The 12,677-nt window shown below is 37.4% G+C and overlaps 2 protein-coding genes across 2 annotated transcripts; one reads left to right on the forward strand and one right to left on the reverse strand.

The window, feature by feature from the left end:
• Positions 1–270: 270 nt before the first annotated feature.
• On the reverse strand, positions 271–2,413 carry ndufb6 (NADH:ubiquinone oxidoreductase subunit B). The gene is made up of 4 exons (XM_029512767.1): positions 2,146–2,413; positions 1,150–1,242; positions 677–721; positions 271–418 (listed from the first exon to the last, which is right to left on the reverse strand). The coding sequence occupies exons 1-4, from the start codon at positions 2,323–2,325 to the stop codon at positions 353–355; spliced, it is 384 nt and encodes a 127-aa protein (XP_029368627.1). The 5' UTR covers positions 2,326–2,413; the 3' UTR covers positions 271–352.
• Positions 2,414–4,106: 1,693 nt separating this feature from the next.
• On the forward strand, positions 4,107–12,477 carry prelid1b (PRELI domain containing 1b). Its single transcript, XM_029497349.1, has 6 exons — positions 4,107–4,239; positions 5,271–5,477; positions 6,113–6,338; positions 7,161–7,274; positions 7,810–7,888; positions 11,397–12,477. Exons 2-6 carry the CDS (start codon positions 5,386–5,388, stop codon positions 11,519–11,521), a joined length of 636 nt encoding a protein of 211 aa, XP_029353209.1. The 5' UTR covers positions 4,107–4,239; positions 5,271–5,385; the 3' UTR covers positions 11,522–12,477.
• The last annotated feature ends 200 nt before the right edge of the window (positions 12,478–12,677 follow it).

Consider the following 12,677-nt stretch of genomic DNA (forward strand, 5'->3'; position numbering starts at 1 on the left):
GTTGATTTTGGTTAGTTTGTGTGCTTTTTTTCCTGTGTTATATCCAACCCCAATACTGAAAAGGAAAAAGGAATTAAACACTTGGAATACTTGTTTGCAGGATATGATTTAAAGCCAACTGGAACTCACTGTAAACCCTCCTCTAAAAGCTAACCAGACCTATCTAACTGTGAAGGTGTGAATAATATTTTACTACAGTCAAATATATTTGTTGGTAAATGCCACTTTGATCTATTTACATTAATTCGTAAAATTAGATTCACATTCAAATTGTGTCAGTGTAATATTTTATTGTCATATACACAGCGTTTTTACAACTGAAACTCAAGGAAGCTATTGAAAAATTTTAACTTCAGTGATGACCATGTGTCTCAGGGAGATCTGGAACAACTTCTCCTGTCTCCTGAATGGTGTCACCCTAAACACATTATGAAGGACAAAAAATGTTAAGTCGAGAAAAGTTCAAAATCAAGACAGCTTATGATATGTTATGACAGAACATCTCAGGCAGAGATTTGCATTCATGGGATTAGAGTGTGGGATTATCAGATTTGGCTATGACAGGTATACAAAGCTCATATGCTGATGTACAGACAAAAAATAGATGATTAGAGTTTAAAGAAAGACACAATGATAAAATCAAAACAAGAATCTGCAGTTTATAATTCATACTTACTGGGAACAGTTTGGGTTTTAATTCCACAATACTATATGGTCTTTTCTGTGGGTGACATTGACATTGTTATTTAGTATTCATAATCATAAATCCATTAGAAAACTGAAGCCAACGCCATGAATTGAGTTATATTATAGTGAATATGGAGTAGGAAAAAAGTCAATACTCTAATAGTGTTGTGGGTTTCTTTGCATGCGACCCTGCTATGGTATCTAACAATTAAATGTGTGTAAGAACAAGGAAATGTTGATAAAAGGCCGCACACATTAATAATTGTGGCCAATCCTAATTGATAATTGAAGCTCTTATTCTAATTCTCACAATATTAGCAAACAGTTCTATTCAACAGGTATGCACCACATTCATTACAGGTATGCCTATATTCTGTAAACTTCTTATGTGTTTACGTGCCCTGGCTAATATATGGTGCAAAATAATGTCACTAATAATGTTTAACACTTTTGTTAACTTACAGCCAGATGGTATTTCACATAGTAGTGAACCACCCAAGCAGGTATCAACAGGCGTGTTAATGTGAAAACTCCACCTCTGTATGCTTTGTAGGTCTGTAGGGAGTTAAACAAATTAATATTAGCAAAGAAAACTACACAATGATGTGAAATCATGGTGTTTATGTTTGCTCTAACCAGAAAATAAATAATCTGGAACTTATTCTCGCAGTCTAGTTATGTAAAGCATTCACGCATGCACAAGCCCATTTCTGGTCGTGCATGAAACTGGAGCAAATTTTCCTTTTCATGTCTATCTTTATTAATGCCTTTCTTTACTGACAACAAAAATGCTACATTCAAAATAAATAATTCAGACAAAAACAAAGTAATAATTAATAGCTTACATGTAGCCTAAATTAAATTAATTTTAGATAGGAGACCAAACAATGTGATCTGCCAATGTTATTGTCCATGTGAATGTTAAGATCTACTATGATAAAAAAAAAAGTTGTAATCAGTACATCAATACAAACTCCGCTTGAATAAATGATTAACTTACAATGACAAATATTATTGCCTCTACCAATTGATAATAGTTTTTGTCTGTATTAGAAAAAGACAACGAATTAATATTATAAATTCAATGTAATACAAAAGATAAATTATTATTAATAAGCAAAATAATATTTCTGAATCATTAAGGTCACTTAAAAATTGCTAAATAATTTGAGCAGCTTTTCTAACTTTCTACTTGCAAACGAAATATACATTATAACATAGATTGTCATTCTAATATACTGTTAAAATCTATGTTAATATTTAGAAAGGAGGGTTTAGCTCAGAAAGCTAACAACAACCAGTCTGTAAGCAGAGAATTTCACATCATCGCTTCACCCCTTTAAAGGCGAATTAACTGTTTATTCTACGACAGCTGATTATACACCAGATGTTGATATTCTTAATTTTTTCTGGTTTTAATATTTTTGTTTTACTGATCGTGTGTTTACGAGGACTCACATAAAGTCTCCACAGGCTTCTGGGCTCCAGAAAACCGGCCCAGAAACGAGCGACCGCGCCGGGAGGTTTGGCCTGAAGTACGGGCTCTCTCGGACTGAGCTCCTGGTCCTTCAGCCACTGCCTGCGGAGCTTCGCCAGCTGCTCCACACGGAGCTTCTCGTCTGGTGTGTAGCCAGACATTTCTGATTTCCGGACGATCAACCTCAAAAGACCTACAATGACACCATGGAGGACACTTCCTTCTCGCAGGCAAGCGATAAGACACGAGAAGAGGAAACGGAGCAGCATTTGAACAGTTTGAATAATTTTAGTGCGCCACCAAGAGGACTGGAAGAGCAACAACAAGATGTTGATTTTTATTATTATTATTTTTGTTAATATATATAAAAAAATGAAACAAATGGGTCGTGCTGAGCGTGACGGGAAGCAATGAAGTATTTCTAACGTGTGGTCTTCAAGATTATTCAAAGATCAGACCCTGGGTTTAGACAATGTGTATAGCATCTTTGGTTTATGATGTTTTTATGACACGTGGTTTTGCAGATGTGATCCTAACTTTAATGATGATCAGCAGAATATACAGATTTCATAAAAAAATAACATTTAGGCTGGTTGAAAGTCCACTGTTTTCCACTAGATGGCGATAATCCCTAGTATGAAAAGGAAGTTGCATATTTTCAGAATCAAGCATTTTTAAGGGCCCGTCACTGAGCCCTGTTTGTTTGTTTTGGTTTGTCCCCCCTCACCTGATCCTCAATCTTCTGCCAGTCTATCCCAGGTTGAACTTGGTGACGAGTTTGAATGATATGGGCCCAGACACACAGGGGCGAAGGAGCCAGTGTGTTTGGGGCTTGCATCTGTGAACAGCCAAAGAATCAGGATTTTTCAGCCTCATCCCAACCATACAAGTGCAGCACAAAACTAAAGGAGGGCCCCTTGTCTTTACTTATTATTACTGACAGCAGCACCATGTTTTTAAGTATTTTTAGGAAAATGCAGTGAAACTCAATTGGCTGATGTGTCTCTTATCAGTTCACTATAACTGTCTCTTATCTAAATTAACTCTATTTGCACTCCTATTTTAAAGCATGCAGTTTAATTAATTGCGTCTGCGCCGGGCTGTCCGCCTGCGCCTGCGGGCAGCGGTGGACTTTGCGGCCTTCCTGCGTCTGAGCATTGGGCGATACGCGTATGCGTACCTGTGACCGTGGCAAGGCATTGACAATGCTTCCTGGACGCTTTGGGGGGGGGGGGGCAAGGGCAACCCCGAGGCAGGGGTGACGTCATTGATGATGTCATAGTTACTTTGAATACGTAAATTGGCCGTAATTAGACCACATGGCCCGCATCTTACAATTGGATCTTTTTTCTTGTAGACATTTTATTGCAGAAAGTGCACTAACTCATAACGACAATAGCGATTTATTAATATATATATATATATATAAACTACTCCTGTTTTTGCTGGGGACTCCCAGAAGACCCCACTTATAGTCCGAGACCTTATGGGACCTTTTCATAGGAAAATGCGAGTGGTGGGAATCTGAAAATTATAAGACGGACTCAAGTATGTACTTAGTTGATAGTTAAATAATATAAAATAAAAGCCTCTTGCCGAAAATATCAGCAGAGATGGATGAACAGATGCATGCATAAATAGAGACATAACAAAGCTGCAGCAGGTTCAAGGATGTGCTGTCTGTGCTGTAGGGAGTGATACTCGGTGTGCAGGGAGTCAGAAACAGGGAAGCCAGACATCCAACGCTGTCTGTCAGGAACTACAGGTCCTGACACATTAACTTCATCCTGACAGCAGCGTGTCTGACATTACAAGAAATGCATTTCTGTCACCCATGTATTATTATTTTGTTATTTTTACTGTGTTTGTTTCAATTTCGTTGATTTGTCAATAAAGTTTTATTTTGATATGTTGGCCGGAAGTACTGGCATCGTTACAGCAGTTCGCTGTCACTCGTCATTTTCTTGCACATGGAGCACAATGGACATAATGAACTAATTTTAGTCAAAATGTCGACTGCGCAAACAGGATACATGACATATATGAGCCTAAATCTACATAACCAGTGACCTCAGGTAACGCCGCTCTTATGTCCTTACTGAGCACAGCGTTTGACATTTTAGTACACTTAGCATTAAGGCTAGCTAGCTCAACTTAATAAATCAAAAGTGAAGTATTTCTACGTTTACTCAGTCTTGGATGCGGGAGAATGACTACATGTATACATGCTGTTATTCAACTTTACTGTCGTATTTAGATGGTAAACTTCTCACGGCTGGCTAGCTAATAGCTGTCAATTAAACTAACATATTGTTAGTAACGCCAGCCATCGAGTTAAGAGCAAGCCACAACCTGAGCTTAGAGCACACCGTGGAGGCATAAGACAAGGTGACGTGTACTGACTGCTAAGGTAACATTGTCAGATAACATGTGTGTCACTTACTGTTAAGCCGCAAGAAGAAGTACGACTCAAAACGTACTAAAAGACTAAAGCGGATGCTCTTGACATTTAATTCAACAAACCCGCTGTTGTTTAGGAGCAAGTGCATTCCGCTGTTCGAAATCTGTTGGTAGAGACCAGTTCTCTGACCAAAGGTGCTACAGTAAGTGTAATCAAATGTAAAGACATAAAACATCAGAAACATACAGTACAGGCCAAAAGTTTGGACACACATTCTCATTTAAATTAATAGGAAAGTGTGTCCAAACTTTTGGCCTGTAGTGTACAAGCATAGACATGTTTATTATGTACAGGCCAGTAGGTGTAAAACTATATGCATATACTCAACAGTGGAGAAAAAACATGGACAGTCGAGTGTTAGTGCAAGTCAGTTGTTACTGTGAACGGCACATAGTAATTACAGCAAATACTGAAAGACTTATTGTATTTTGTTAGTAATGAAGGTTGATATAATTTGATATTAAAGAAATCGAGTCAATATATTTCCAAATATTGACAGAATCATTTACATATTCACTCCTCCATGTTAATGTACTATCTGAAATTTCAGCATCTCCAAAAATTCACCCACCTATACACCGTGTATATGTACTGTGTTGAAAAAATTATTGTGATTCTTGCTTATGTTTTTCCTCACTTTTTCAGGTCTGTGTGAGACTTTGAATGGAGTCAGCGCCAAAGTTTTCATTATTTATTTCAGTCACAGCAAGGGACCCCAGGTTTTGGAATTCAGTCCATCCTGCACACGAGCGAGAGAAGAATGGTCAAGTATTTCTGTAGTAACACAGACATCAGGAGCCCGTGGGACCATGTTGTCTCTGCTTTCTGGCAGAGGTATCCTAACCCATTCAGGTAGTATAATATTTTCTTGATCAATATTTTAACATAGATCATTGTTGTAATGCAAAAGGGAGGTGTCTTCATACCCCTCAAGATATTGTAGCTCTTTTTTGATCCAATGCCTGAAATTAAAAGAAGTATCTCCAATATATGTCATCGCCTTCATTTAGACATGTTAAATGTTTCTGTTTTTAGTAACTATAATTAATCCCCAGAGGTAAATTCTGCAAGTTAATGGAGTTTATATAAGTCTGCATTAATATTTTTAACTAAGTTAGTGAAAATCCTACTATACAAGTGAAAGGACTAGGAATGCTTTGAATTCCTAAACCTACAACTAAAAACAGCCCAAGGTCATGATTAGCATCGAGAACTGAGAAAACACACAGGGAAGTAAAACTATGGTTGGCATATTCTAAGTTGAGTGGGGCTGTTTGCATTATGACTTGTATCATAATGCAAAGGAGTTCTGACATTTGTGCAAGTATCAGAAACTTTATCAAGCAGGTCAATCTCTTTTGTAATGTCTCACAAACATAAGGTTCTTTGAAAAAAGAACTGTAATATCTTACAGACACGATGAAACCTCAAAATAAATTGCAAATTGATGTTGCTGTGTCTTTTTGTTTTTGTTTTGTCTCAACAAGCACCCATGTTCTCACAGAGGATGTTGTGTACCGAGAGGTGACTGCAGACCATCAGCTTATTTCCAGACGCCTCCTGACAAAGACCAATCGGCTGCCGCGCTGGGCAGAGCAATTCTTCCCCACCGGCATGGCTCGCTCTGTGTACATCATTGAGGACTCCATTGTTGACTCTGTCAACAGAAGTTTAACCACCTACACCTGGAACCTCAATCACACAACGCTTATGGTGAGGTGCTTTATCTGAGACTTGGTCTTGCTGTTCTGTCAAGTCTCTTTGTATGATAGTTATTTCACAGTCACTTTGCAAAAAGAGGTTTAGTTTGTATAGTATGTAAGCACAAGTTCACATAGTATGTGTCTTTACAGTACTTTTCAGAATGAAAAAAAGCCAGTTGAAAATCTAGTATATGTTGATGTCCAGTTACTGTTCTCACCTTGCTGCAGTGGAGGGTGCACCCAGGCTGTAGGCAAGGTGAATTAAACAAGTAATTAAAACATGAATAAATTTTATAAAAAAAAAAACAAAACAAAACACTGCATCCATTTAAAACTACTAAATTAATTCATTGTTATAGTTTATCCTTGCTTGATATTTGATATGCTCAGGCAGTGATGCTGATTCATAGCATCTACCATTGTGAGGTAGATGCTATGAATCAGCTGAAACAATTCTGAGAGGAATGATCCAAAAATAACTCCTGAACATTGTGTGTGTGTTCAATAATCATACATATGATTATAATTTGGTGATATTATCTCAGGGACACTGTTGTGACATTGCATTGTATGCAAAAGGTTCACATGTGTCTTCTTGCCATTGTATTATAAATAAACTGAATTCATGCATTAAACCCAAAACAGCTTACAAACAGTACTCATTCGCGCCCACCATTTGTTTGCACGACAAACAGCCTTTCTGGCACTTGTGTTTGAGAAGTGCACTAAAAAAAAACATCCATTCAATTCTCTTTCTTCTGTTTCTGAGGCACACAATGAACTAAATGCCATGTTCTTTACTTGTTCTTTCTTTTTCTCTCTCCCACTTCAGTCAGTTGAAGAACGTTGCATTTTTCAAGACTCAGCAGAGCAGCCAGCCACCACCCAGCTGAAAAGGGAGGCATGGATATCATCAGGCATTTATGGCTTCTCCAGACCTATTCAGGTACATTTAACCTCTTTCTGGAGTAAGAAATTGGGCTTCCATCAAAATGATAAATTACTAAAAATTAGAGGAACATAGATTTCCATCATGCTACTCTGATTTCACTCAGCAAGAACAATTCTGTTCTTTACATGAATCAAATGTGAATTAATCAGTAAAGGATAGTGGCAAGCACACTAATGGGTGTTTAAAATCACATCTCTACCTGTTTACCTGTGCTCATGTAAAAATGCTTACGTTTCAGTTGATTCAATTGTCTTCACCACAGACTTGGTAGTTGTACATACAAGGCTTTAGTTTGATTTGTAGCTCATAGGGGAAGCTTAGGAGTATGGGGAAGAAATTAAAAAAGTGGGAGACTTGAGGGAAGAAATGCCAAAAAAACATGTCAGCCTGAAATTATTATTATTAGATGTGGAAGATGTCTTGTTTTGAAAATCCTCTAGAGAGAGGGGGAGAGAAGACTCTTGGCTAAGGGTTATTTCCCCCATGTAAAGCCATGTAAAGCCATTTCTTGCGCTGCCTTTTTTTCTAGGAGTTTGGACTGGCGCGGTTCAAGAGCAACCAGGTGAAAGCCATGAAAGGGCTGGAATATGCACTGTCTAACTTACAGGGTATGTACATTTAGCCGGCAGTAACTCAGGGACTGCAAGGAAAAGAGAAGACAGAGGCAAAATTGGTTTATTTAACTGTTCCCAAGTGTGGAAAGAAGAATTTAATATCTTTTTTACTCTCAGGCTAAACATCCTGGAAACACCCTCATCATGTATTGTCGTGAGATAAGTAAAAGTAAAAACTGAAATAGCTCCTCACATTCACAGGTTGATGTTTACGTTCCCAAGACCCTGACAAAGACTAACATTTATGCTTGTTTGTGTTCGGCACCTTCATGAGGTCTGTTGCCCTACTTTATGTTCTCTTCATCCATATATTGCTCCTGCAACAGCCCAATTAAAGCACCTGAAGCAGCCTAAAGGTCTTTGTTGGCCAGGTGGCACTGCTTAGAAATACCACAAGTACAGAGGCAGTCTGCTTAAATATGTGGATTTGGACCAAAATAAGTAACATTTTTAGTGTGAACAAAATGCTGTTGAGCAGGTTTAGTGACCCCCCCACAAAAAAAAAAAAAAAAAAAAAAAAAGGTATTCAACAAATAGAAAAAACAATCAATGATTAAAGAACGTAATTTTGTAGCTTCAACTAATTAAAACTTTGTTCAGTAACAATTAGCTTAAATGTGTGTCCTTTTAATTTATTTTGATTACTCTGGATTAATAACCTATATGTTTGCACCATTAAATCAGAGAAAATTGTTGTGGAAAAAAATAACAATTTCTCAAACACCAGGTTGACATATTCTATATGCTTATAATTGTCTAGTTTTGTCTGTGTGTTTGCTGGCCTCTAAGGTGTGTGTCATGCTAATGCAGCATAGTGTTGTCTGAAAGCACATTCTCCCTTTGTTGTGATTCTTTCCCACTGCCCCCTTGTTGATGCAGGGATTGGCATCAGGGTGAGCGTAGTGGTAAGTATGTTGGCAATGAGACATCCATCTGCCATCCCAGGCCTTGCCCTGAATTGTCACATGGGGCCATATTCTAGCGTCACATACTAGTTTATGTAGCTTGGGTAGTGACTGTATTCCCTTGTGTGTAGTGTGTGTGTGTGTGTGTGTGTGTGTGTGTGTGTAGAGAGACACTATATTGGTCCTGCCCAAAGTCAGAACAAAAGTCAATTTGCAAAACTGAAAAATGCGACTCAAAATATAATCTAGTAGATAGTGCATCGTTAGGCTGACCCGTTTCAGTTTTATTTCAGATAAAAACAAAAAATTCAGATAAAAAAAAAAAAAAAAGCCCTACTTGTGAACTTTTTAAGAAAGACACATTGATAACTGCTGCATTTCCCCTTCTTCCACCATGCAATAAAGACAGTTTTGTTTCCATAATCACATCTGATACTTAGCTTGGAAAGTGTAATCTAGTATTCCTGCTTTTCAAAGCCGAAAGGACAGTGCCTTGTGATTGGATATATGTCGAGGTATTTGTCTCATATTGAAAAGCAAAATCTCAAATTTTTAAATTTAGATCTTTGTTAATTTTTTTTTTTACATGCTGTGGCATAGACAACCTATCTAACGACATAAATTTCACCAAGTATAGAGTGGCGTGAAGTTGAAAGAAAAGAGCGGCGTCAGTTGTGTGAGTTGAAATGATGCATAGACAAACTATCTAACAACATAAATTTCCCCTGATTGGACAAGTATGGAGTGGAGTGAAGTTGAAAGGAAAGAACGGCGTCAGTTGTGTGAGTTTAAATGATGCTGTGATTGCATGCAGTACGCTTGAGTCTGTGGGCCTCTTTGGTCAACAATCTTTTTATTTTCTGTCTTCAGAACAGTGTGACTGTCAAAAGCAATACTATCACAGACGCAACAGTTTCAACATTTACCTCACATACCTCCTCCTGATTTCTTGTATAAGATAATAAGCATTGCTGCCATCATCAACTGCAAGGCAACTGCAATGTCCAAAAGCATTTGGACATTGCCATCACACTGGCCCACATCTCATGACAGTAGTTTAGCCATTCAAGCAAATAGTAATCAGACATTGCTCTGCAAATAATTTTTTCTATTTCTTGTCTAAGGGCAAGTTTTACAGAAGCAATAAATGAGTATCAATGTCCAGTTTGCATCACAATCGAACTATTAAAGAAGGTGGCTTGTTTAAGCTTCAGCTTGTAATGTTTGCTGTTTATTTAGATACTGATGGTATGTTGTTGTTTTTTTTTATACTCTCACACATTATTTGACAACAAAATCAAAAGCTTTATAGCTGTATAACTAGGCAATTCCTTACCTTTAAGTTGACCCTAATGCCCTGTACTTGGAAAAGACTTATTCTTAAAATGTTATCAATAGAGCTGGATGGGCATCAACAATCTGCACATTTTAAAGTTTTAAATGCAATTCTAATCAGACCAAATGGTATGCGATAAAGACTGTTGACCTATTTATGAAATTATCATGGAGTGATTTGTATCAAAATGACAACAGTGGTATAGGAGTTACAATAAACAGATGAAGAGACAGATTGAAGGTCGAACCTCATTTGTAAGAATGCTGAAGGCTGTTGATTCAGAGGATATTTTACATCTCAAACACAGTCGCTTTATCACAGTGTAGACTATTAGAATGAGATTTTTACACATCAGGAAAATACCTGCAGTACTTTGAAATTTTTTTTTAACAACCAGTTGCCTCCTGATTTCAGTTTCTGCAATAGATGTGACATGGTCAAAAGGGAAGCAAACATACAGGAAAACAAGTCCACAAGAGTGAAATAAAGGAAACGTGAAACCAAGCTGGACAGAAGTTAAATCTTCTGCTTGTACTTTGAAGGGCTTATCCAATTGTCACTCCACTCCCATCAAGAATTAATGCATTATAATGTAAAAGTGGTTTGAAATGTGATATGATGTAGAAATCCACCATGATTGCTGTTATTTTTGTGGGGCACCTCATGAATTTCCAAGATCCACTCCCTCCAGTTATCAGCTCTTTGAATTCCCCTTCTGACAGCCTTCAGTCACCCTTCCCAGGAAAACACGACTGATGCATCACATTTTCACTCTTACTAAATGAACCTAAAGGCTACAATAACGCTCCACGAGACTTGGTAGACACACACAATCTCAATCATAATCTTTGAAATTATTTTGTTCTCAATACCAACTGAATCAAAAGGTTTTCTCCCTCCTTATATTTTAAACTGTCTTAAACTTTCTATAACTGCAGCAATGAATTAATAAATATCCGTAAAAATGCCCAAATGAGTTCTGGCTCAACATCTTGTCATTTATTCTTGCATATTCAGAGGCTATAAAGCAGGTAACTCGATTCTTTGTGATAAAACTAGACAGAAAGTCTTTGAAAGTCAATAATTGGGGTTTCAACGGTAAAATGTTTTTGAAGTCCATCACTGATGCAGCAAGAACAGAAAACAGAAAAATGGTGTCACTTTACCAGCTTGGTGAGGCCAGCAATGTTATAAATAATATGTCTGAACTGGTCCTCATTCATTGTTTGTCTGTCTGTCTGCTCATAATCTGCTCTCATAGGAGAGATGCCCAAGTGGCTGCTCAGGGACACAGTGAAGGACACATCAGGAAAGGCCAAAGAAGCAGCCAAGAACCTGGCATCTGCCGCTGCTGCCGCCCCACAGAAGCCCCAGCAATACATCTGACAGGACTACGTGAGAAGCAACGTACAGATGGCACGACCTCCACACACACAGGAGGCCTTCAGGTCATCTTCATCATCTCACCCAGACTGAAGTTTTGCTAGGATCTCAAAAATTGCAGTTTTATTCCATGAACTGTTTTTCTATCATCTGAGCCAACCTTTCTCCCTCTCTCTCTCACACACACTTTGTTCTCAGACTGTTTCGTTGTTTATCTCAGCTTTCATTTAATCTCAGGTCTTGTCAGCGCTTGAAATTTTTCTATGAAAGTTATTGCCTTTGTTTGAACATTCAGACCAGCAGAACCTTTTAATGTTGCAACTACATCAAAGTCAGGCTGTCTTGTCTATGCCACTTATTTAATATTTTGTTGTACTCTCCTGTAGAATACTATAGGTTACTATAATATAAACCATAAGTATATTTGACTAAATAGAATAAATAGAAAGTTTAGTGCAAAATGCAGCTGGTTAGTCATCACACATCTTGAACCACAGCGCTTACAATCACAGAATACCAAAGTGACTTATATGAAAAAAGAAGAAAAAACTGGCATTTTCTCATCATCATGCTGAGGCTCTTTGTGTGAAGTGACAGGCCTTTATCTGTCAGTGAGCTGCAGTGGTGAGAATAGATTATTTCATTTTTCCAGTGAGGCGAAATTTTTGTTTATTATATAAATTTAATTGATTGCATTCCCCTTTGGATGGAATTGATTTAGATTATTATTCAGACATTGTTGATGTGATGTATTTTAAAGAATTCTTTTTAGGCATTAAGCATTTGTAATATTGGACTTGTGTAGATATTTTAATCAGGTAGTAAGATGTGCAAAAATTACTTTCAGTTTAAGTTATTCACCAGCACATCTAAAAGACTGCATTTTTAAGTCTAGTTTTTATGTGTTTTTTTATTTGTGAAATTGATCAGTAATAAAATTGGATAAGCTACTGTTTTAATTTTGCTTCTGTTGATATTTTTCAGTGAACATTTCTCATCTTTAACTGTGCCAAAAGGATGAATTCTGACCTTTAAGAACAAATTGATATTCCAGCATACAGATCACTTTCACAGCTGCACAAACCAAACAGGAAGCTCAATAAGTTTTGAACATATTTATCAGCATTTTCCTACTGCTGTGTTTTTGGCAGCTCAACGG

Source organism: Echeneis naucrates, chromosome 1 (assembly GCF_900963305.1).
Source record: "Echeneis naucrates chromosome 1, fEcheNa1.1, whole genome shotgun sequence".
NCBI lineage: Eukaryota > Metazoa > Chordata > Actinopteri > Carangiformes > Echeneidae > Echeneis > Echeneis naucrates.